Source organism: Vicugna pacos, chromosome 5, assembly GCF_048564905.1.
Source record: "Vicugna pacos chromosome 5, VicPac4, whole genome shotgun sequence".
NCBI lineage: Eukaryota > Metazoa > Chordata > Mammalia > Artiodactyla > Camelidae > Vicugna > Vicugna pacos.
This window is the reverse complement of record NC_132991.1, coordinates 45,596,908-45,623,586: the sequence shown is the minus strand read 5'-3', so window position 1 is coordinate 45,623,586 and position 26,679 is coordinate 45,596,908. Positions and strand designations below refer to the sequence as shown.

The 26,679-nt window shown below is 41.2% G+C and overlaps 1 protein-coding gene across 4 annotated transcripts in view; it reads right to left on the bottom strand.

Annotated features, from left to right (window-relative positions):
- Positions 1-515: 515 nt before the first annotated feature.
- The window catches only part of MAP3K20 (mitogen-activated protein kinase kinase kinase 20), a 158,292-nt gene continuing 132,128 nt past the window's right edge, over positions 516-26,679 (bottom strand). For all 4 annotated transcript variants that reach the window (XM_072961177.1, XM_072961176.1, XM_072961175.1 and 1 more), the window contains exons 17-20: positions 12,800-12,916; positions 7,966-8,040; positions 5,184-5,334; positions 516-2,732 (exon numbers count right to left, since the gene is read on the bottom strand). In XM_072961177.1, the coding sequence (XP_072817278.1) occupies positions 2,032-2,732; positions 5,184-5,334; positions 7,966-8,040; positions 12,800-12,916 (1,044 nt within the window). In that variant the 3' untranslated portion in view covers positions 516-2,031. The remainder of the gene's footprint in view (positions 2,733-5,183; positions 5,335-7,965; positions 8,041-12,799; positions 12,917-26,679) is intronic.

The window sequence follows — 26,679 nt, the reverse complement described above, 5'->3', positions numbered from 1 at the left end:
AACCATGAACAAAGGACAAAGCAGAAAAAAAAATTGAAAACGGACTATGGTTGATATAAGCTTTGTGAGAATGGATCACAGTGGAGCTTAAAACCTTAGAAGTTGGTTATCCATGGCAGAAAAGAGGACCTCGCTGTCTGATGTCACCATTTCCCATCTCTTCTGCTTGTAAATGCAGATGGCAGACAATAAGAGTTATACAGTTGAGTGGTTGGACTGACGTTTAGGTCACAGTTTCTTTTGCAAGTAAATGTCATTTCCTATAACCTTGACTTTAATGATATCCAGATACAGTTTTCCCCACCAGGCCCCAAGCACTGTAATAGAGCAGGGCAGCTACTCTGGGAATATACACACGTACTTGATGACTTGATGACGGGTTTCTATTAAAAGAGAACTCAACCCCACAGAATTATCAGTGTGTCATGTGGGTTTCTGCAGAGCACTGAGAATCCTATGCAGGGCAGAGGACACTTGATGTTCAGGGCTAGTGAATGTTGAACAGAATCTTGGAATACATTGAAAGTAACATTTATTCATTTGACATATAATAAGTTTGTTGCCACCTGACTTTTTGACTTGTAAAATACAAGAATTTCCCAAGCTGGCTCCCACAATTCCTGTCCTAAACTGCAGGCAGTTTCCTCCCACCCGCACCATGCACCTCTTTACCCGCCCAGCTGCTTAGAGCTTTGGCTGCGAGGATGGTATTTACTGTCTTGCTCTAACAAGGATGTTGGTAATTTTAAATTTTTCTGGCTTTTAGCTTGTGACGTTATTACCCTGTTCTCTGTTTTCTTTTAGACTTTAGAGTTCTGACAGCCCAAGAGGACTTTATAGATTGTTGTCTCCCCCTCTTAGCTCCTCCTTTGGTAAAATGTAGAAAATTAATATTCGAGGGCAGTCCGCGGGAGTATTGGGAAAGAACGAACTACAAATCTGCTAGGTAGCTTGGGTTTTGGTTTCTGATGAGTCTTACTGAATGGGATATATATCACAATCAGTATGAAGTTCAGTAACCTTTTTTATTGCCTAGAAATGACGAGCCAAATCAGTTCAGCTCTGACGGTTATAAAAACCCAAATATCTTACTAAAATAAATAATAACCAGCAGTGTGGAGATTGGCTAAGGCAAGTGAGGCACTTGCCTTGGCCACAAAATTTGAGGAGGCATTAAAAAAAAAAAAAAAAACTCCGCCTCAGTAATCAAGACAAATGATATTTTAAGGCAGTATTTTTTGTTTGTTTTGGGTGTTTTTTTGGGGGGGGGATTAGGTTTCTTTATGTATTTTTGAATTAATTTTTTATTTTATTTTTTAGTAGAGGTACTGGGGATTGAACCCAGGACTTTGTGCATGCTATGCACACACTCTACCACTGAGCTATACCCTCCCCCAAGGCAGTATTTTTAAAAGAGAAAATTAATGCAAAAAATTCATGATGAACAAAATATCAAAAATTTAAATACAGACAGGATCAGTAACAGTGCATTGCCAAGCCATACTGGAGCCTTAGACAAAAGGAAAAAATCAGTAATACTGACCTTGTCTTTATCTAGAATTTCAGTTTTTTCTTTATCACAAATTTTTGCATTGATTTTCATGTATGTAAATACTGCACGAGAATAGTATTTATCTTGATTAATGAGCTTTTTGGTTCCCCCTTAAATTTTGTACCTAAGATAAGTGCCCCATTTAAGACAAGTTTCTCCATTTAACCTTACCCTAGTCCGGGCTCTTCTAACCAAAACGGCAGCGGTTAGGGTAATAAGATGGCATATTCCCTCCTCTACAGTTGTTAACGCAGGGCAAAGAATACATAGAGTTATGTATAAGTCTAGTTCCCTACACTGGACGACCCACATCCATCATTTTGGGTCTGTTTTGGCTATAGTCTCACTTAGAAGGTATTTCCCAAATCCAAAAAATGGAAACGTTGTCTTTCGGTTAATTCTACCGGAAGGCATCACGTTGTCAAATTCTATTACATTAAGAAAAACCCTGCTAAGAAAAACTCAACTAGCTCAAATCATCAAAAGTTTCTCTTTCCACGGTAGTTTCCTCTGGGCCTCTCCCTGGTGGTCTTGGCAGGGGAGGGCCTGTGGGGCTTCTTCCGGTATTCCACCTTTGTCCATCCCCCTTCGCTGACCTTGCCCTCCTCTTCCCCGGCTCTTGAGTTCGTGTCAGTGCACAGAGGCATCCCTGGGATGGTCCTGGGCTGATGGGGGTCATTTGGGCTTCTCTTCAAGTCAGGTGACTGGTGAGCATTGAGGGCTGACTGAGAAGCCCTGGAGAATTTTCCAGAGTATCTTTCTCTTGAAGGTGTGGAAGGCTGACTTTTCCCACTGTATCTTCCTCTGGGAGAAGAATTGAGTGATAGGCTACCACGATCGTATTTGTTCCTGCTTCTACCTGAGTATCGACCCCTCTCTAAAGAGTTGGCAGTATTAAGACTGGAAAAGCCACTATCCCTGGAGTTGAGATGCAGAGAAGAAAAGTTTTTGGTCAGTCCATACTGAGTAGGAGAGGAGCTTCTGGACTGGTTTACAGGTGTAATCTGTTGATACTTAATGGGCACCTGGGTCCGCCTCACCGCAGCAGCGTAGGAGTCCTGGTCATTGAAGTAGGGGAAGAATTGTGACCCGAGGATGGGGTTGCTCTGGGAGCGCTGTAAAGAAGTGTTGGATGCAATCTGCCGCATCCTGAGGGTATCTAACCACTGGCAATCAGCACCTGCAGAAGAAATGGAAATGAGCATCTCTGAAGCCACAGTAAAGCTGCATGCCTAATTCATAAGCCTGTCTCAGGATAATTCAGCCTGTTTGGGAAGCTCTAAGCTTTACCACTCATAGGAATTCTAGGCTCAGTGTAAGGACATTTCTTTATTATTATAAATAATTCCTAAAAAATAAGGGCACTTACACTTACTGAATTTATGCTATATGGAGACACTGCTCCAAAGGGTTTCCTTACGGTATCTCATGTAATCATCCAAAAATCTTCTCAGGTCAGTACTAATAATACCATTCTATAAATGAGGAGAACCAAGCTTGAGAGATCGAGTAATTGGACCCATGTCACTCAGTTAATAATCCCAGGTCCTTCTGCATCAAAATTCCATCTTCTTCCCACTTAGCCATGTCATTGCTTCTAGAAATTGATCTTTAAGTGTGTTTAGATGGCAGAGGCATGTTTAGTAAACAAAACGCTTTTTTTTTCGCCAACCAGCACTTTTAAATCCTCAAGAACCCTAACTGCAGATGAAAGAAATTGGGTTCTAATGGCTGAGACAGCTTAGAGATTGGGAGAAAGACATCTCTCCAGAGGAGAGATTCCTGAAGTTCAAGAATAAGAAATGTTTTCTGCATGAAAAAAATAAAGCTTGATGGCAAACAGGAAGAAATTATGGTAAAATAAAATGGTTAATTAACGAGCCATTTAGGAAGCTATATTTCAATGAGTAGGCAAGTTCCTCACACCTAGGATACTCTCTGTCTCCCCCAGGGCCTGAACTGCCCACATTCTCCAGTTCCCCAGAGTCCTCCTGGAGCTATTCCTGCCCTGCTTGTGCAGGTGAAGCTTCTGGGGAGAGACAGCATGCTCACCTCCCTCACTGCTCTGCCCAGTTGACCCATGCCTCTCAGGTGCGTGACTCCTTCAGATACAGGCAACCTCCTGGGTTCAGACGTTCCTCACAGGCTTCATTCAGCCATCACATGCCTTCTTTCCTTCACTTTGACTTCTCTGAAATCTTAGCCCCCAACAGAACCCCGATTCTGTTTAGTGTCCAACCCCCTCCATGAGGCCATGGGCCTCGGGGAAGCTGACCGCATTCTGGCTGTAAGGCAGACTCTGATGAGTCCAAGCCAGGCACAGCGATGTTGTGTTTAGGACTGGACAAGTCGCTCAGCTCTGGCCAAAGTGACCTGAAAGGTAGTCTGCAGGGTGTTTCTAAGCAAGTCTTTCTCACTCCTGCACATGAGTGACCTCCTATTTCCTGTGGGCGTTATCCTATCTTTACGTGATGATTGTGGACACGAGAGGAGCTAGGCTGAGGGCAAAGGCAACACATTAAGGATGGCAAAGTGGAAAGAAGGAAACGTTCACTTCTCATCCTTAATGTGGTTGAGCAGTTTACCCTACTGCACCTGGAGCCCAGCTTACCTCTGGACTTCTTCTTATGGAAGACAATACATTTCATTATAGTTAAAATCTGTGGTTTAAGAACTTGAGGATAAGAAAGAAAATAACCAAATCAACTGTGTTGACCAGCATGCTGTCAAAAACCAAATGCTGGTAGTTGTAGAGTACTGTCCAGGATCTGGGGGCCCTTGGTTGGTGGGCATTTAAAAACACCTAGTCTGCTTGGCAAGCCAGTCCTTACGGTGAAGACACAGAGCAAGGCTCTCACAACTGGTGACACTAGCGAGCGGGGCACTTGGTTTCCGTGCCACCAAAGAACCTTCTCACAGGGCTTCTCAAGTGTATTTTCTTATTGGGGGAGAAAAAGGCACTGATCATAGAACATGTATTTCTGGTCTGATTGGCAGATGTGTTTCTCTTTCCTCCCTTCCTCTTTTACCTTTATTTTCCCCCTCCCTCCTCTCCCCTATCTTTCTTTCTTTATTTTATTTGGGGCAGTGGGGGGGGGTCGCTAATTAGGTTTATTTATTTATTTATAAATGGAGGTACTGGGGATTGAACCCACGACCTTGAGTATGCTAAGCACACACTCTACCACTGAGCTATACCCTCCCCTTGCCTTCTTACTCTTTGATGGATCTGTGGTGTACAGGACTCAAGAGGCTGCCCCAGCAATAGCGATCGCAGTGATTTCGTGGGAATGTTTGTTGGACATGGAAGGTGATTCTTATCTTTAGCTACAATTTTGGAAACTAAATCTATATCGTGTGTATAAATATACACGCATATTTTTATTTACCAATATAACATAAAGAACATTAATTTTCATCTTTTATGATAGTTATCCAAAGATTGAACTTTGTTATAACATGCTGTTACTCATAAGCCCATAAATACTCCTTTCCATATAATCTGTTTATGAAGCCAATAGTCTGCAAATAGAAAAAGGAAGTATTGTATCAGTTCACAGACTGACACTTACTCTGGTGTGAGAATCTGACTTCTCGGCTTTGGAAGCCGTCTGGTGCACGGCTGACTTACCTGAGTCAGACCTGCTCCCAGGGTTGCCGTCTGAGCTGGGGAATAACGTCTGAATGGCAAGCTGGACGGCTTTCACTTCATCCTGAGGTTTCATTCTGCTCCACTGAATCAAATGGATGTGTTTCGTGCTTTTTGGAGCTCTCACATCGCTCTGTTTAAAAACAAAACACACACACAACCAGACATCCACATGCTTATAAAATAGGAAGGAAAGGAAAGAAAATCAGGTTATCCTATCCCTTCAGTGTAACTCCTTAGAACACTATCATAATGTGTTAAGTAAGATATTTGCACGGTTTGCCTCAACATGGTAACCTGATTAGAAGAAAAATTTTAGCCACTTTATTGCTTAGTGGATTATAGTAGTTAAAAAGGTAGTTTTTATTTATTCCCAGAACTTATTATAGTTGGCAAGTCTCAAATTACCTCTTTGTTTAATAAATAATGAAAAACAACTTGGCTTTTGCTTACAGAAGTTGAAAACAGGTATTTTGTTGAATAAACAAAAATCTGGCCACTATTTTGCCCAAGACTGCCTGTGATCACCTGGGTGACGGGGTGAGAGTAGGTAGGCTGGCGGGACTATTACCCCCATGGAGGGCGCGGGGCAACAGACGCCAAAGTGAGGCAGGAGAGCATTAAGAATAAGGATTAGAACAAGGAGAGGACACTAGATCGAGACACACCACTTTCCTTGTCCTGTGACCCCCCCCATCACTAGGTGACACAAATCAGATTAGATTGAAGAGCCTCTCAGGATTTGATAAGTTTATGACAATAAACAAAACAACAACAAACACAACCCTGAAGTGGGACACAAGTAGCATAGCAAATCGTCACGGAGTCTGAGTAGGAGGAGGGAAAGGCCGGGGAGAGAGCAAAAGAAGGAAGGACGTGGGTGGTGTGTCTCCAGCCCAAAGGCAGGCAGAGGTGAACACTGGCTATTTGACTGTCCAGTTACTGAAAAGAAGGCTTTTCCCTGGGAGTGGGGACTGGTCAGCAGGCTCCAGAACAGTCCAGATTCCAATACCAATCAACTTCTTAGGTTCAGTGCCCTGCAAGCAACACCTTGACAAAGAATGCTGCTTCCCAGGTGCCTCGTCCCAGACGAGCAGCGCAGCCTGGCTGGTGAGGATAACTCACTGCTATTCATCCTAACTGGCCTCCAGCATCGGGCCACCCTGGGTAAGGGGACTGGCCAGGGTTTGGATTGCTAATGTTAATGTTAAGGTGCTGAACCCTGGCAGCTCAGAAGCCCATCCCAGTGCAGCAGTGCATGAAGTCCAGTTTGTGGCTGACTTCCTTCACCTTGCTGCTGGGGAAGGAAGAGCTAGGACAGCTGAGGAAGAGCGGAAACTGTATTCACAGTCAGGGGACCTGGATGCGATTCCACTGACTCTGTCTTGACAGCCTAAACCCTGGGACTTCATTCCATCTCTCCAACCGTTTTGCCTAGCTACCAAGTGAAAATGGTGCTCCCTTATCTTTGAGTATTTGCACAAAGTTAATGAGCTAACACAGGTTTAAGGTGGTCTTGTGCTTAGGTCATGGTAGATCCTGACTAAATGTTTTCTGAATGAATAAGTGAATGAACAAATGAAGTGCATGTCTTATTGACGGTGGGTGCACATTAATATCTCCAAGTGTGCCGAGACTGTGTGACACCTGTGTCCTTCCAGCCCCATCCTTCAGGGTTTCACTACTTTGTGAAGCAGATGCCCACCCTATGAGATTTCTTGCTGATTTTTAAAACAGTAGATCTTTCTAAGCAGTAGACTGCTTCAAACACCCATTGGCTTCCCATGGTGCTTACAGTAAATCCAAACTCCTTGCGGGGCCCCAGCCCCATCCCTGGCTCTGTGATGGGCCCTGCCCACCCCGCCAACTTTGTCCCGCCCGCTGTGCCTCAGGAACTTGCACTGGCCTTTCTTCTGCTGTTTCTTGCCGCCTCCCCCTCAGAGAAGGGGCCTTCCCTGACCACCCAATCTAATGCCCCACGTCTCACTATGTTCTGGTTATCACTCTGTGGCGTTACTTATTTATTTGTTACCTATTTATTATCTATACCCCCCCACCACTGGAGTATAAGCCTCCTTGAGAAGGTATAGATTTAGTCTATCCTAATCACAGAATAGCACCCTTGGGTAGGTATTTGTTAAATGTCTGAATTTTAACTTTAATAGCACATTTTTCTAAAGTATAATTTTTTCCTTTTTCCATATACAAAATATATGGAATTTGGCTTTGATAGATCATCCCCTCCTTACCCCCAGGTGGTAGCAGAAGTTGTACTCTGTCCTTGTGAAGAATCACTGATCTGGGGGTGGGGGTGTAGCTCGGTAGTAGAGCACATGCTTAGCATGCACAAGGTCCTGGGTTCAATCCCCAGTACCTCCATTTAAAAAAAACATAAATAAACCTAATTACCCTGCCCCCCAAAAAAGAATCACTGATCTACCCTCACCCTTAAACTCTAAGCATCAAGACGGCAACACTCTGTTTGGCTGGTCACTGTTCGGTGTCCTGGTACCTCACTCATGCGTACGTACGTGGTGTGTAGAGGGGGCTCAATTGCTAGGTGATGGATGAATGAATTACTCCCTCAGTCTCCAGGTAGGTATATCCTGTTCTCTTTCCTTCCCAACACTCTGTTAGAGTAATTACATTGATCTTCCCATATTCATGTTTCCTTTCCAATAACTTTTAAGCACTCTGAGGGGAGCAAATAAATCTCTACTGGGAAACTGATGCTGAGGCCACCAGCCACCCCCCACAAACTTACCTCATATGTGACAGTGCATTCTACAGTCTGATTTTCCATTATTCCTACCATCCACTTCTCCATTACAAACGGGGGCTGAAAGACAAAAGTGGGATGGTGTAATGCCGTGACACAGCCCACCCGGCTACAGTGTCAGTTTCTGAGGCCAGCTTTGCTGTACACAGTTGGCAAAGAGGGTCTGAGGCTGGGTTACCATGAAAGCCGTAATGTCAGATTACGAGGACAGTCATGTTGGTTCACAGGTAATTACTCACAATAGGCTACTGTCTGATGTTTTGGGTTTTGGTTTTCATAAGACATCTTTTCATGTTTGTGGACGACCAAGACTACCTGTTTACCATCTTCTCTTTTCTGATGCATCACTCAAGTAACTCATGCTAATGTTTTGAAGCCTCAGCAGAAAGCCTTAAAAATATAAGAAGACCCAAAGTGCCTTTTTTTTTTTTTTTTTTGGTACAAGCAGCGGCTGGTTCAGCGGCGTCAATAACCGCTCTGCTTTCCGGCTACGTCAGGCTCTCCGGCACAGCTGTGGGTGCCAATGAAACTGCAGAGATGTTTCCCCACTGTATTAAAATATAGGAGTAATGAAGAAGCCTGTGCTTTGGATCCTATTTTAAGTTTGATGAAAATGGTCTTTATTAGAAGTGAATAGCCACTCTCTTCCCTCCCCCCGCAACCCTTCATTTCAGGTTTAAGGCTGCAAATGACTGGACTGGCCAGGAGACGAGACAGGCAGAAAGCAAATGCAGAAGAGATTTAACTGGGCTCTTTGTGTTTTTTTAAACAAGAGAAAAACAAAGACAAGTTTATTAACATATATAACTCATGTATACAGGGGAAAATGAGGAAGTCAAAGAATTCAGGATTAAATGCCATTTTAATAGAGAAAGGGGAAGTGGGGGATATAGGCCTCTCAGGGGAGAGTAAATGATCTTTAGGAAGAATAAATGGGCCCTCAGAACAGACAGGAGGTAGGATAGTTTGTGACAAAGTTGGTCTGGGTGTAGAGCAACTTCTAGTCCTTCCTGTGTCAAGAACTGATCTTCCCTGTTTTTTTTTTTTTTCTTCTTTAACGAATTTTTATTGTTTCTGTTGATGTTAAAAAGTTCTACAGATTTTGAATGGTCTGCTTCAATCATATTTTTCCCACAAGTTCTGTTAATATTGGTGTGTGATTTTGCAGAAGATACGGTCCTGTATTCAGCTTTATAACTCCACCCTGTTATTTTTTTACTGTGAGTGACTTCCTTCTGTTAGCAGGCAAAGATTTGGATCTTGCTTCTCAGTGACACTGAAGCCACAAGTAACTCGCAGCAACAAGAGATGGCACAGGTGGGGAGGAAAGAGAAAGTGTGTCTAGTCTCCAAGACATCAAAACTCAGCACCTCCCAACAGAGTAAGGGAAAGAAGAAAGCAGATCATAACTGTTATGGATAAGTAACACCGTTGACGACACCACTGACATAACTTCCAGCTACTCGGGGCAATCCAACAATGAGTGTCAATATACTTAATGAATAGGCTTGTCAATTAGAAGGACTCAGGCGGTGAGCAGCCTTATGCCTGGGAAGGGAATGCATTTGCAAGTTTAATGCTGTGGCTTTGAAGACTTTCACTTCCCCACTTGTGTTTGTACCATGGCTCTTCTTTGCTGCCAGCCCCAGTTTCTTCACTGAAACCAAATACACAGTCAATAGTGCGCTAGAGTTGATGGCTATGTGAGGTTTAGGGTGACTGTCCTATTGATATCATGGTTATTTACCTCAGTGTTGACCTTCTATAGTTGAAGTATATTTTTATTTTTAGTGGCTAAATTGTTATTTATTTCTTATTTTTTTAATTGACATGCAATTGGTGTACAATGTTAGATTCATGTGTACACCAAAGCAATTCAGTTATATATATATACATACATATAAATATATTTTTCAGATTCTTTTTTATTATATGTTATTACAAGAAATTGAGCTTAATGGAAAAAATATGAAAATGAATATATGTATATATATGTAAGACTGAGACACTGCACTGTAAAAAAAAAAAAGAAATTTAATATAGTTCCCTGTGCTATATAGTAGGTCCTTGATGTCCATCTATTTTATATATTGTAATGTGTATCTGTTAATCCCAAATTCCTAATTTATCCTTCCCCTTCCCTTTTCCCTTTGGTAACCATAGTTTGTTTTCTATGTCCATGAGTCTATTTTTGGTTTGTAAATAAGATTTATATCATTTATTCAGATTCCATATATGAGTGATATCATATGATATTTGTCTTTCTCTGTCTGACTTACTTCACTTACTGTGATAATCTCTAGGTCCACCCACATTGCTGCAGATGGCATTGTTTCATTCTTTTTAATGGTTAAGTAATACTCCTGTGTGTGTGTGTATGTATGTATGTATACCACATTGTCTTTATCCGGTTATCTGCCAATGGACATTTGGGTTATTTCCATGTCTGGGCTATTGTAAATAGTGCTGCTATAAACATTGGGGTGCATGTGTCTTTTTGAATTATATTTTTCTCCGGCTATATGCCCAGGATCATATAGCAAGTCTATTTTTAGTTTTTTAAGGAACCTCCATACTTTTTTCCATAGTGGCTACACCAATTTACATTCACACCAACAGTATAGAAGGGTTGCCTTTTCTCCGCATCCTCTCTAGCATTTATCATTTGTTGACTTTTTAATGATGGCCATTCTGACTGGTGTGAGGTGAGGTATCATTGTAGTTTTGATTTGCATTTCTCTAATAATTAGTGATATTGAGCATCTTTTCATGTGCCTGTTGTCCATCTGTATGTCTTCTTTGGAGAGATGTCTATTTAGGTCTTCTGCCCATTTTTTGATTGGGTTGCTTGTTTTTTGTTTTTTGTTTTTTAAGCTGTATGAGCAGTTTGTGTATTTTGGAAATTAGCCCCTTGTCAGTCACATCATTTGCAAATATTTTCCCCCATTCTGTAGGTTGTCTTTTCATTTTGTTTATGGTTTCCTTTTCTGTGCAAAAGCTTTTAAGTTTAATTAGATCCCATTTGTTTATTTTTGCTTTTGTTTCCATTACTCTAGGAGATGGATCCAAAGAAATGTTGCTGTGATTTATGTCAGAATGTTCTGCCTATGTTTTCCTCTAGGAGTTTTATAGTATCTGGTCTTACATTTAGGTCTTTAATCCATTTTGAGTTTATTTTTGTATATGGTGTTAGAGAATGCTATAATTTTGTCTTTTACAGGTAGCTGTCCACTTTTCCCAGCACCATCTGTTGAAGAGACTGTCTTTTCTTACATTGTATATTCTTGCCTCCTTTGTTGTAGATTAATTGACCATAAGTGCATGGGTTTATTTCTGGACTTTCTATCCTGTTCCATTGATCTATGTGTCTGTTTTTGTGCCAGTACCATACTGTTTTGATTACTGTAGCTTTGTAGTACAGTCTGAAGTCAGGGAGCATGATTCCGTTCTTTTGCAAGATTGTTTTAGTTATTCAAGGTCTTTTGTGCTTCCATACAAATGTTAACATTTTTTTGTTCCAGCTCTGTGAAAAATGTCATTGGTAATTTGACAGGGATTGCATTGAATCTGTACATTGCCTTGGGTAGTATGGCCGTTTTAACAATGTTGATTCTTCCAATCCAAGAAGTTTCCATTTGTTCATGTCATCTTCAATTTCTTCTAACAGTATCTTATAGTTTTTGGAGTACAGGTCTTTTGCCCTTGGGTAGATTTATTCCTAGGTATTTTATTCTTTTTTATTTGATGGTAAATGGGATTGTTACTTTAACTTCTTTTTCTGATATTTCATTGTTAGTTTATAGAAATGAAACTGATTTCTGTATATTAATTTTGTATCTTGCAACTTTACCAAATTCATTGGTGATCTCTAGTAGTTTTCTGGTAGCCTCTTTAGCATTTTCTGTGTATAATATGTCATCTGCAAACAGTGATAGTTTTACTTCTTTTCCAGTTCGGTTTCCTTTTATAACTTTTTCTTCTCTGCTTGCTGTGGCTAGGACTTCCAAAACTATGTTGAATAAAAGTGAGAGTGGGCAACGTTGTCTGATTCCTGATCTTAGAGGAAATGCTTTCAGCTTTTCACCATGGAGTATGATGATTGCTGTGGGTTTGTCATATATGGCCTTTGTTTTGTTGAGGTATGTTCCCTCTATGCCCACTGTCTGGAGAGTTTTTATCATAAACAGATGTTGAATTTGAAGTCTTTAAATGTATTTTTGCAGCATAATTGGACAGAACTGACTTTTCTGTTTTGAAGAGAAGCTAAGTATTTCTCTAAGTCTGTCTTCAGTGTTTTAATGGGCATGCTCAACCCCTGACCCCAAAGTAGTAAGATGCTGTCTGGCCACTCCAGGGATTCACAGGTGTGAACTCAAGGAAGCCACAAGGACTTTAATGCGCACCTCACAAATCTCATCTCAGTCCTTCAAGAAACTGAACACAACCAAGAAAGACTTTCTCCTGACAAGTTTTTACAAGTTTAAAATGACCCAGAATTTGAGGTAAATATTTTCATCATTAGCATTTTTTTTCCTTTAATCAATGACAGAATACACATAAAGAAATGTAGAAGAAAGTTTTAAAAAAAATTAGACGACACTTCTTTGTGGTACTTTTTAGTTCACACAGCATAAGTGGAATTTTAACAAAAAAAACTATTATCTCAATCTGCTAAATAAAATGTGTCTTTCAACAGCCAGCTTGAGGCTGAGCTCGTGTGAGCATCACAAACACAAAAGCACACTGCTGGGGTATTTTAATGTCTTTGTTTGAGATCTGTGAATTCAAAAAAGCTTTTAAGCCGTAAATAGAACCCTACCTTTGTCATCTTTAAAATCTCTGCATCAGGTAGGTTAGTGTTGAATGTCACATCTTTGATGTAGGTTATTGCAATTTCATCCCCATCCATCTCCATATACATTTTCCACTTACAATCCTGGAATTAAAAGCAAAATTATAGAATTTGAGAAAGGAAAATAATTTTTTTTTTAGTCTCAATGTTTTATAACACATGAAGTATTCTAAATGAAGTATTATTGGAGTGTGTTTTTTAAGGACATGAAATTAGATCTCTTTATATCTCTAAATAACCCCCAGGTGGGGCAGTCTTGCGATACCATTTATCAGTCTAAGTGTTCTATTATAGGAGTTGCAAACTCAACATCCTAAAGGAGCCAGGCAGATAAAAATGAGTGAAGCCAGGCAGTTTCATTATAGAGCCTTAAATTGTAACCTTTCAAAATAGACCCGTTAAATTTACATACTGGACATTGTAGGAATATTTTTTCACTGACACAAAGAAATGCTGTCTTCACACTTTTTTTTTTTAAATATAAGACCCTCTGAATCTACCTTTCACTTTTCCAGTATCGACAATGACATAGGTTCAAGAAATAGCTCCCTTTCTTCTTAACAGCAAATGTGAGGCTGCATAGCTGTTGGTAGTTGGCCCATGCACTGGTGGGTTATGGGAAGGGTTAGGGATTCTGGAGGTCTAAGGGGCAACTGCCCTAAAGGCACAGACATCACTCAGCTTCTGTTAATTTTTCCCATGTGGGAATATAAGCCTAGGCTTGCTGGGTCATGAAAAGTTGGATTTCTGATTTGTAAGTGAAACCTTGATTTTTTTTTTTTTAATGATGGTATATTTATTAAATTTTCAGTAAACCACAATGTAATGAAAAAGTGCTCTACACCATTAGTCACCAGGGGAATATAAAGTAAAACCACAATGAGATATCACTGTATACCCACCAGATGGCTAAGACTGATACCACCAAATGTTGGCTGTGATTTGGAGCTACTGGATTGTTGGTGGAAGTGTAAATGGCAAAATCACTTTGGGAAAAGTTTTGGTAATTTATTGTGAAACTAAACTTATACCTATTCTATCCCAGAAAGTCTACTCCTAAGTAGTTACTCAAGACAAAAAAGACTTTTATTGCTGTGAGCAGCTTTATCGTAGTAGCTAAAAAATTGGAAACAAAGTGTTTATCAACGGGAGAATGGATGAACTGTGGTAATTGCATGGAATGGAATATTACCCAGCAATACAAAGGAACAAATGATTGATGCATGCAACAACAGGGATAAATCACAAAAGCATTCTAGTGAATGAAATCTTTATACATATATATATATTCCTTTTCTTTATAGGTTATTGAACATACTTCCCTGTGCTGTATCATAGGACCTTGTTTATTTTATATAGTAGTTTGTATCTGCTAATCCCAAACTCCTAATTTATCCCTTCCCCTCCTTCTCCTTTGGTAACTGTTAAGTTTGTTTTCTATGTCTGTGAATCTGTTTCTGTTTTGTAAATAAGTTCATTTGTGTTGTTTTTTCAGGTTCCACATATAAGTGATATCATACGATATTTGTCTTTTCTCTGTCTGGCTTAACTTCACTTAGTATGATAATCTCTAGGTCCACGCATGTTGCTGCAAATGACTATTTCATTCTTTTTTTTATGGCTGAGTAGTATTCAATTGTGTATCTAGTAAGTGAAATCTTATACAAAAAAAAAAATACTTAGGATTCCATTAACATGACTTTCTAGAACAGACAAAACTAATCGACTGTGGAAAAGTGGTTGCGGCTTCAGACAGGGATTGACTGGGAAGGGGCATGAGGGGGTTTGCTGGGGGCCCTGATGCTCTATTAATCGGGGTTTGGGTTATATAGGTATATGCATTTGTTAAAACTCAGCAAATGTATGTGTGTATACATTTAAGATGTGTGCATTTCATATTGAACGCTAGCATATGGAAGTATTTAGGAGAGAGTGTACTGATATCTGCCAGTTACTTTGAAATGCATCAAAAAATAAGAGTTGATGAACAACTAAAAGGATATATATATATATATATATATGGAAAGATGTGTAATAAAGCAAGTTGAATAAAATGTTAATGCTTGAATCTAGGAGGTGGGTAAACGAGAGTTCCTATAAAATTTTTTTCAACTTTGCTGTATGAAAAATTTAATCATAAAAATGTTGGAGGATATACACTGTGTAGGCAATTAGAAGGAAAAAGAAAATCCATGACTGTGCACCACATTTGACCCCTCGATCATAAATTCATCTTCTCTCTTACATTATTTGAAGAATGAAGGATTCCAGGAGATTGAGGATAATGCTCTGAGCACCTAATGTGCTGAAATTAGAACGTGCTCTCATACAAGTAGACCTGGAAGTTTTCCCGAGCAGGCTCAGACAAAATTGTTACAGAAGAGTGCTAACAAAGAGGCTGTTGAAAACCTGTTGGCTTCAACAGGAAGCTGGGGGAGCCGGATGTTTTAGGAGAGCTTCTAGACACACTGCAGAACCAAGAAGGGCCCAGGCCTGAGGGGAGGGACTGTCTTGGCCCAACCACATTCACAAGATGGAAAGCCCATTAGTGATGGAAAAGGTCTATTCAATAACATGAAAACCTAGCTCTTGGCTAACATAAGTCAAACCAGTTGCTCAGAATTGACAAATCTCTCAGTATTTCTTTGTTTTGCAGCCACCGCTACCCTAGCAACGGGAGCCCCGAAATCACTGGTCAAGATAAAGACTCTTTGGAGTCATGATTGCTCTTCTTGGAAATAGCAAAAGCCTCCCCAAGGCAGTGGCTGGAATAAAATGCATTAGAAAAGACAAGTTTACTTAGTTCTATTTCTTTTGCCTGTCAAATTTGGGAATTTAGTCAAAAGCACAGTTAAAAGACCCTGAACTACGGTACTAATGTCTGAACACCTCTGCTTTGCCTCCATGACCTCAGGTCCCAAATCAGACCTGGCGGTGCCCAGGCTCCAGGGAGCTCTGTGTGGACAAGGGTCTGCTGGGAGGGAACCCACGCCATGGAGGGGCTTCCGGTGCTCAAGGCATGTTGTCAGGTACCTACACTGTGCTATTTTATTTGATATCCATAATGACCCTGCAAGTTCGCTTTCTTTTCCCATCAGGTGAGTGAGAAAAATGAGGCTGAGACAGATGAAGCAATTTTTCTAGGGTTTCCTGGCCAATAAATGGTGGAGGTGGAGGGGGGATCAGGTTAGCACAAGGCTGCCTGGCTGCAAAGTGGGAGGAGATACCCATAGGGAACAGCAGTTGGGAAGATGGCGGGATGGACTCGCTGGATGCTTTAGTGAGGCCAGGACAATGGGCAGGAAGGAGGAAAACCAGAGAAGATTTCACTAATAAAATCAAAAAAGCAGGTGGCCACAGGTCCTCCCCTACAGCAACTACTTCTTTGTTCCCCAAAGTGCAATGCAGAGAAACAAAGATTTACATTTAGGTTTACAGACCTTTTTTTAAAAAAATTCTTTTCTCTTATCTGAAAGAAAGCCTTTTACCTGAACCATAAAAGATAGCTACAGAAGCAATAAAACTATAATCAGAGAAGTTATAAGATAAGAGGGGCATTATCCATTCATTAAAAAGCAGATACTGACTGTTACAAACTGGGTGAGATAGTGAATAGGCAGCGTTCACCCAAATTACTAACGTAATTTGTCAAGGCCTTGACGTAACGCCTAGGTATTTTCAGGGTATCTGTGATTTTATTGTTGTCTAGTTAAGAAAAACAATCTACAAATAAAGTAAGGGAATTCTTTAAATTCTGCTCCAATTTCAGATTCCCTTAAGGTATCCCTTACATTTTTTTGTTCCTTAGTGAGCCAAAGACGTCCATGAGCATTCGCCACAACTGCCTGGATTTAAACAAGTAATTGAATTCCACAGGACCCAAGTGTAGGTGGGATGCTGTGTAATGAGTTCTTAACCAATCGATCTTTGGAAAGGTTTTCATACAAATAAGATGAATTAAATCATCAATATCACTAAAAACAATTCCACATATTTCTGAGCCTAATATGGAATTTTACAAGCACAATTGCTAGCTTTTCAGTTCTCGGTCTTGATAGGGACCAGAGAGTGGGAATATGGGCTCTGATTCAAAACCATTCACTTTTACAGGATGAACTATTGATTTTTGGCTTGATGTCAATGACAGAAACACGGGTATTGATTTTTGAATCGGAAACATTCAAGAGTCACTTTGGACGTCAGTGAACAACTCTCAGTCTGACAGGCAGAAAGCAGGAGAAGACAACTGTATATTCTGAGAGAGCCCACGGGGGCCTCAAAGGACTCCTTTTCAAAAACCGTCTCACCCCTGGCAGCCTGCAATGGTGCTGTTAGTCACTCCTTTAGTTTAAGGTGTTCATGGTTCCTATTAAAATGGAAATGATGTAAAAAAACGGTTATACATTAAGCCGTCACTGGGGGAGCAATGTGGTGGGGAGGGTGAGGTGAAAGATCACAAGTTTAAAGGCCAACTACCTGAGCTTGAATCCCAGGTTTGCCACTTGCCCCCAACCCCGGCCACCCTTAGCCAAGTTAGATAACCTGAGTCTCAGTGTTCTTTATTCACGAGTGGGTTGCTCACTGTGTTAGGACTAAATGAGATCATGTAAGCAAAGTACCCAGCACTGTGCCAGAGCCAAATTAGGAGTCCCAAAGTGATTATTAGTGTTACCAGCACTAGTCACCAACAGAGCTCCAATTTGTTGTCAGATTAGCCGGCCCGTCATCTTGCAGCCATCTAAGGGAAAGGGCCAGAAGGTAAGTGAGCGCTGACAGGTAAGAAGGTTCAAAGAGTGTCTAGAATAGGGACCTGGCCAGAGTAGGCAGGCTGAGTCAGAGCATCTCACTTGGGATGGAGTTTGGGGATCCAGGGGGCACTGAATAACTCTGGTGCCAGGGTTGATCAGGTCTGATCAGTGTTGAAGAAGGTACAGCCAAATGGCAAAATAATGATGGCTGCTCTTATGAAATAAATAGAAGGAATAAACTTGCATCATCTTACCTAAATGGATTATAGAGTACCAGTTCTGTCCTTTCCTGCTTCAACAGATTCTGATGTGGTGCTACCAGTGAGAATCAGCAGATGTCTGGAGGGACAGTAGCTCTGAAATGTGACTGACAGCCAGAGAGCCTAATCTTGGATGAGGAAACTGAAGCACAGAGGGATGAGGTAATTTGACCAAGATCACACAGATGGTAAGTGGTGGAGTTCAGAAGTGAACCAGGGGGCCTATTGTGCTATGAAGAAAGAGCAGGTTTCCCCTCTGTCTTTCCTGAATCCCGAACTTCCCTTGTTAAGGGTTAACGAAAGCAAGAATTATGGTACAGAGGAGTTCTACCTTCCAAAGTCAACAGGTGGTCCCAACTGTCTTGTGTGGGTAGGGCTCCATGGCAGAGATGGAAACTGAGCCTCTGGTGAGCCCAAATAGCCAATTTCCCCCTCCTTTGCTGGGAAAGATCATTGTTAAAAGTGCATATGGTGCCATTCCACTGTCTGCATGCTCCTTTCCCTGACTGATCTGACCAGGATCTGGAATCACAGACACTCTCCTCCAGCCCTAGCTTAGGCTTGGTGTGAGGCAAGACTCACTTTCCAAACCAGAAACCACCTTCTCCCATCTGTCTGCACCAGCAAAATCATGGGGCAGGTCATGACTACCATGGATTTTTATTTCCTCTCTAGATTCCCACCCAAGGGGACATTCCCACTGTTCAAGTTTGTACCTTGATGCACATCCCTCGGGAGTGCTAATTACTAATCCCTGGGGGAAAGGTACTGACACGGAGCAAAGCTGGGCCCTGGGAGGGTCTCTGCTTGGGCTGAATAGCACAAACCAGTTACCTGCCCCTTAATGCACATCTACAAGAGATGTAAGGGATTCTGTTGGGGAGAGGGGAATTTTTGCATTTGAAACTGATGGAAAAAAAAAAAAAGACAATTGTATTAAGGGCCCAGGATATGTACCACTTTTCTTGGCAGCTGCTGAAATACCTGGATAATTTTAGGAGCAAGTGTGTGATTAATGGGGGATGAGAAAGCATTCTGTCTCAACTGCTCCAGCATTGCTGATGATGCGAAAAAATTTTCTGAATAAAGATTACTGGCCAAGTAAAACAGAAACTCTTCCTCTGTGAAGATAAAATCCTAAACAACACTCAGTTAATGCTAAATTAAGTACCTCTTTGTGAGAAATCACTATTACATTCTCTGTGAACTGTTTAAAATTCTTTGGAGTTCCAGGCTAATGCATGTGACGCCAAACACAGACGTCCCTTTTCCCTCCCACAAAAAGAAAAGGAAAAAAAAAAAAAAAAGAAAAGAACTAAAGAGATAAAAAGAAGCAATCAGGATAGAGGTAAATCTTCTAAATAGAAAAAGTGATTGAAGGGAGCACAAAATTACACTCTAAATATTATTTTAAGTTCTGGACAACTTAGAAACAACCTATTATTTTTTTCCCTACCAAAATTTCATTGCAAACATAAACATAGGTAAATCTTTAATAATCTTGGGCCAAGACGATTGAGGACATTTGAGAAGGAAACAGATCCCCAAATTGGGCTTTCAGGCTCCTATACATGACCATCCCCTGAAGGTTACAGATGTTAAACTTTTTAAAATGTATTTTTTATCGAGGTATTATTCGCATACAATAAAATGTAGTGCACAGGTCAGTGACTTTTAAGAGATGTCTATACCAATGTAATTACCGAAACAGGTAAGAGATTTCCACTGCCCTAGAAAATGCCCTCATGCCCTCTCCCAGTCGGTATCTCCCCCACAACCAGAGACACCCACCTTCTACCACCGTAGGTCAAATCTGCCTGCTCTAGACCTTCACAAAACTGGGATTTTTACCGTATGCAGTTGCATAGGTCTGGCTTCTCTCACCAGGCATAATGTTTTCGAGATTCTTATTTAACCCTCATAGCCTCACCCTGTTATAGGTAGCATTGCCCCCATGTTACAGATGAGCAGACTGAGGCCCACGAAGTGTAGAGATTTGCAGCACGTTCACCTAGCTGCCCTGGGACTAGAACTCAAGTCTGGGGCATGCCCAGTGTCAGGGAGGAAACACTGGTTTTAAATATCCCCATCACCGCCCCTCCCCTTCCCCATGACCCAAGAAAAAGTAAAATCATCAGAGAGTGCTCTGAATTCTAGCACAGAGACCCTTCCACCTTAAAAAGAAAGCCTGTACTGAGGAAACATTTTAAAATATAAAACCCAGAGGTCGGAATAAACTTTTTAAGATTCAAGAGGGGGGAAAAAAAGAAACAGGCTCATAGCAGGCGACTGACTGTTTTGAAATGTAAGAAGTCATACAAGATGAAACAAAAACACGATAGACACACCGGTCGTGCTGGTATTAAAAGTAGTAAGATGTTGATGATTTAGGCCTCCGAAGGCTCCTTTACACGCATTGCTATTATCTCGCTCAGCTGCCGGAACCTGCTGTTTTAAAGGCAGGAGAGTGGCACATCCCGTGATAGCACCTGGGTTATTTATCATTATGTATAACCCTGCGCCACTCGATTTTATTCTGCCGCCTTTAAAAGGAAGATAATGCAAGGATGGTTAATTTGCTTCTCTTCTTTATCTATACAGTGTCGTGACCCAGCACGGCTTTGTCCCACGAGATTTGTTTTTCAACGGAAAAGAAACCCACAAGAAACTCTCCCTAAAAATTCCATTAATAACCTCTTTCAGCGCATCTAGGTTGCAGGGTCTGGAACTAAGAATGTTTTAATCTCTTCAGCAAAACAATGTCTCATAATGATGTACAGGACTATTGCTGTACTGATGAAGAATCATACATAATTCAGCACCTTTCACTTGGCACCACTGTGATGTCCTCATTAGCCGTGGCTCACAGTGTCTGTCAGATGGTGTCCATGCGAACGCAGGCATTATATTGTCTTTGAGATGTGCAGCTGCTTCCATGACACTGCCAGTATATAAAAACATGACGCCAGTTTGTTTTATTTAGTGCTAAACCTTCCAGTTTGTAAAAACAAGGCTGACACAGAGCCTGACATGAGGCAGTGAAAATAATTAGCTCTCATTTTCTCAGCCTCCTATTTCCTTCTCCCTGCTGTGTTCTCTTTCCACTAAACCACCACATGTCAGTCGAAATGGGAGGCAATTAGTGGGCTCATTTCAGTCCCCACAACTGTGCTGAAAAGAAAGTATTTATGATGGCACAATGAACAGCTGAAAGATTAAATAACATTTGCCTTTTGAAAAGAAAATGACTTCTAGCTAAATGGGCAATTTTTGATTATTCTCAAACAAGCTTAGAGTAGTTGGTTTTTAAAATACAAGAAAGGAAAATGAGTCATTTTTAGGTGAAAGAATCAAATAAAACTTGACACAGTAATGCAAATAACTGATGTTTTATTGCAAAATATGTAAATGCGTTATACCCTTAACAATGGCTTGTGTCTAAGGTCAGGGCAGATTGGTGCCAACCAGACACCAGTGGAGAGAAGGTTGTTATATTGCCTTTTGGGGGGTTGTTGTTGGAGTTAGGTACGAAAAAAAGGACTTGAGGGATGCTGTTAAAATGGAGTGAAACAGATCGAGTGAGATGCACTTTCAGACGATGCATTACACTCTTGACTCCCTGAAATGGTTCAGATGTTAGCTGACATGTTTGGAAGGGGCTTATTTATTAATTTTTTTAAACTGTATTTGAAATTGCAAGGTACTAGGTATCCATCTTGGAAAAAAAGAATAGTTGGTCTTGCTATTGATTTTTGAATAATTAAGAATCTGTTCTATCTCAGGCTGGGTTTCTTACCAATATAGAAGGTGGTCTGGCTTACCTAATGACTGCTTAAAATGTTTTTCATACTGGGAAATGGGCTGCAAATACACTTTTACCCAGGACCCTCAAAATACAAAAACAGCCCTTCTTGCTACCAAGTTCTCCTCCTACCTCCCGTGCCTCCAGAGGTGACTCCAAGAAATAGTTTTGGAAAAAAGACAATCCTAGTTAGTGGGCATTATTTATTCTCAGTCCATATCCTAATGTTGATATGGTTGTCATACATCTTTGCTTTTCTAACATAGTGCTTTCAATTTCATTTCAAATAATCTGTTCCCTTTCCAGTTGATTATTCTCAAGATCTAATTTTTGATTAAAAAAAACACAAGTCCCTGTGAGTGATCGAGGTTTTCTCTCTGCAGAACTTTACAGTGTCTCCCCAGAGACTTCTCAAAACCTGCTTCTAAAAGCAAAGATCTCTGTTATTATCAACAACTGGGCCTGTCTCATGGAGTCTCCAAACACGGCCGTTCCAACAGTTTTAAGACAGTCACAAGTTTAAGTTTCGTTTCTCTGTTTCCATAATTACATTCTTTTTACAAACTCAAGTCCTAAGTTGTGATTCATACAATATAGTCAGTGTAGCTCTATGAGCCAGCAGCAACCCAAGGAGATCTAAGCCACCCTTGGATTCACTGGGAGACTGGAACTCTCCCCGGGCTAACTACACACTGTAATATAGCTGAAAACCAGCAATAATGTGTTTGTAATTTATTTAAATCTATGTTTTATCATGTATACTTCCTTGCTACCCCTGATTTTGATTAAGAAGACTAAGAGTGATTCAGTAATGTGCCGGAGCCCCAGCCCTCATGAGCTGATTGCTTTATCTCTTCCTGACTTCAAGTTCAGTGATGTAAGATTGGTAATGTGAAACTGGCCATGGTGGGAGTACTGACACCATGGAAAGCTGCAAACACTACAAGTCAAGGCTGTTTTCTCCAGTTACTAGACATTTTCTGGCAGGCCGTTTCTACCCATGACTATCAGTCCATCAGCAAGGATGTACTGGCCACCTCTCCGAGTTTTGTTTTAGTTCCGTAGGAGGCTGTCTGGCCTGTTTGACCAAGTACACCACTAACTCTAATCAGGAATCAGCAGCAAGTCCTGTAGTCAAATTCTGAACTGCATTTGCTCCTTTGCTGTCAGTTCAAACTTATATTTCTTATAGAACCCTACCACCACGAGCTTATATACTTAGGAACACAAACGCATATGTGTGTACATATGTTCTCCCCCCACCCAAATAGCTGCTTATGGGACATAAACTTCCCTACACTGAATTTTTAATAAACGCAAGACACATCAAAGAAAGCAAAGCACTGCCCTTCAGCGCTTCTGAAATTTACAAAAGGTGTTGGCTTTTTCCTTCCTTACAAAATCCTTTTCTTTGTGCCCTGTGATTTTATTCATGTTTATCTATCCATTTGATAACAATGGGGGAGAAAAAGCATTATTTGACAGTGTTTGATATTTATAGTGCTTTGAGAAAGGGCCTGAGATTCAATTAAGTTTATTAAATGCCACGTTTTATAAGCAATCTAATAAAGGCGTAAAAGCACAATAGTTAAGTGGGAAATATATGTTTAAAAAAAAAGTGTTTTTAACCTGTAAGTGAAACAACCAGAGAGGCAGAACTATTGACTGAACTTCTCAGGGTAGGGAGTGGGAGACGGGGCCAGGTGCTGACAGATAGGGCAGAAGCGGGGCTGGGGGGGTGGGGAGAAGGTAGACAGAAAAGCCCCCAACTCTGCCGGGGGCAGTTAGTGCTGCGTCCACCTCTTCAAAATGTTCCTCTGATTTTCTCTTCCTGATTCCCTTGCCCCTTCAAAACACCCCTCGGAAGGGAATCAGAAGTGATGGTCATCTGGAGGGAGGTGGCTAGAGTCCGGAAGCCTGTCTCTAGTTACGTATCTGCTGGAGCCAGAGGGTCATGCCCCAGCCTCCTCCCCTAACCCTAGTCTCTTCTCTGAGACAGGTGATCCACTGAGACCCATGGGGGCCCAGCTTCAATCCGCTTTCCCTGCCTCCCTGGGGAGAGGAAGGACTGTGACTGTCCAGCCCTCACAAGGAACAGACGGCTCCTCAGAGAGTTCCCTCCTAACTCTGCTTTTGAATTTTTATGACACAAAGTCTCAGAAGGATCTCGGTGAGAAAACTGCTGGGTGATTTGATAGTTTATTCCTTGGCAATTTGAGAATCAATGTTCTTGACTGGTGAGCTTATAAGAGACATAATAATAAACTCTCTGTAGCTGAATATTTCAATAAAAAAGGGTGGTTGCCACCCTGTGGAGCGCATGAAGCTGCCTGAGATTCTGGAAGCCACTTTCCTTCTGTATCAAATCAAAGGCCTTAGGTTACAGAACGCAAGGCACTTTCTATGTGAAACAAAAATAATGGGGGTTTAGTATTAACTGCCCTCTGAATTTTGCCTTCTGATTACCAATAACCTGTTTTGGGGGATGCTAATACTTTCCAGCAGTATGACACCGTGGTTGAGCCCTTGGGCTGGACCTGCCCCTGACCAGATGGGGACTCTGGGCAAGGAACTTTTCCTCTCCCCTCCTCAGTTTCCTCCTGGGCCTGATACAGGGACAGTGCTCCCTGTGAGGGTGGGTTGTAACAATTCCACCAGAAAAATGTTTGCAATGTACTTGGCTGAGGTATGAAATTATTATTATTATTATAAGCATTTCAAGCCCCTCGGACAGAAAACTTGAGCTGAGAAAGACCCAATTTCTGCCAATACCACTGTCACAACTTCAACACAGTCTCAACGTACAATGTTCTTTAAATTAATGATCAATTTTACCCTTTAGAAATGGGTCAAGTAAATGGGTAAAGCTCTTTCTCACTTCTTATTAAATTATCAGTGAAGCCTTTGGTTCAGTCAATCCCCCTGCTAGGTTATCTCAAAAAAGGAGAGGAAAAAGGACATTTGTTTCATTTGTGAACAAGTTCTTGAGTCACAGATGGGGCTGCAGTCTGGTGAGGGCCTAGTCAGGTCATGCGGAGAGGGGTGGTGGTGGCAGCAGAGCCTGAGCTCATGGGCAGGGGTCACACAGTGGCTTTGGACCACTGGAGCAAGCACAGGCTCTTCAATATGAATGGCCTTCCTTGGTCTCATGAAGCAACCTCACTTCTTTTTTGCCATAATCCATCTGATTGTAAAATGAGGCTATAAAAAGAATTTAAATTGAATTCTTTGACCATAAAGGTTGAAGGGTCTTACAAGGAAAGTTTTTAAAAAAATACATGTATCTGTGTACAAGGTCATGCTTTAATTGTTTCTTCTTAGTAGGCCAGTTACTGAAATGACAAACCAGTTTTAAGTGGTAGTTAGCTGGTGGTCTTTCTCAGAGGCAATGGGAAAACACAGCTACTGTTTTCATGATGAAATCACTTTCATATCTTATTCCCGCTGGCTGCCATTAGAACACATCTTCCATTTTAATTGTAAAAGAAAAGGTGAAATGGTCAAGCTAATCTCCCTGATACGCTAACTCGGGTTTGGAGAGAACTTCCAAAGCTCCAGTGTTCTCTTGTGATTTATTCTAGTCATGGAGATGGGGGTAAAGGCTTCACCTTTTCTGTGAAGATGGGTTTATGGGAACTCAGTTAATTGGGATTTTGAGGATGTCTTTTTTTCCTTGGGTTCTACCCTGAAGGGTCAAGGTAACAGGGTTTTCATGTGGAGAACTGAAATTTCAATTTAAAGCACAATTTGTAAGAGCATATTTCATAATGTTAGGGTATAGGTATTAGGTAGTTTAGGTTTGGACAATAATTTATTCTAGGATTATTTTGTGAGAGTTTACAGACGGCTTAAATATCTTGGGCCAGGTATGAGAGCTAGCACATATTTAATAGAAAGGTAATGATGAAGATGTAATTTCTGGTCTCAGCTCTGTCCTCTCCTCACCCTAGGCTGGTAACACGCTTTCTCTGATCCAGGATGACAATACTGTGTGCCTTATGCCTCTCACAGAAATGCCAAGGGGATAAGTGAGATGACACTTATGCAATAACTAGAGCTCTTTAGAAAGAAGTCCTCTCTAAGCATAAGCTTTAAACACTATATTCAGCAAATTCTTTGCAAATGACCACGAACCTCTTTGAGGCCATTTTCAAAACTCATTCCTTCCAAAAAAAAAAAAAAGCTTTTCTTGACTAACATCACCCATTCTGGTCACTTCTTTATACATTTAGCACCTTGGAGTTACATCCACCTTGTACATTTCACTTTTAGTCTATTACTTTATAATGTCATCTGTCCAGCTGCTCACACTAGAAACCTCAGCATCATCCTGGCTCCTCACCCCATCTCCAGATAGTCACAAAGTCTGATCAGGTCCATCTCAGTGTCCTTCGGTGAATAGCACCTCCATGGCCTCAGCTCTTTGTCCCTCTCCACCTGGTTTTCTGCACTGCCTGCTCGCAGCTCTTTCTCACTCTATCCTGAGCTCTTTCCAATTCCTCCTTCTCTGTGCTTTTGAGAGATCTTCTAAACACATAAATAGGATGGTATAGCTCAGTGGTAGAGCCCATGCCTAGCATGCATGAGGTCCTGAGTTCAGTCCCCAGTGCCTCCATTTAAAAAATAAATTAAAAACTAACAAAAATAAAAGAAAAAATAAAGCTGTGGGGAAAAAACATAAATAGAGTCCTGTCTACTGCCTGCTTAAAACTCTTCAAACTCCTTAGCTCAGCAAATAAGGCAGTCCTTTTTTCTGGTCTCCAGCCACTATCCTGGCCTTAACTGTTACCACACTATTCCATGTGCTCCAGGCTAAGCCCTCCCAGAGGGAGGGGTGCTTAGCTGCGTTGTGAGGTCCTACAGAAATTAGCCCAAAGAAGAGCTGCTTCTGTTTTCCTGGCTTCGTGCTTCTGAGCTTTTGCACATGCTGTTCCCTTTGCCTTCAATGTCTTCTGCCTACCTAATACTTCCTGATGGTTTTCAAATTTTAGTTCAAGCATCATCCCTACCTAGGAGACTTCAGGATCCTCCTCTGAC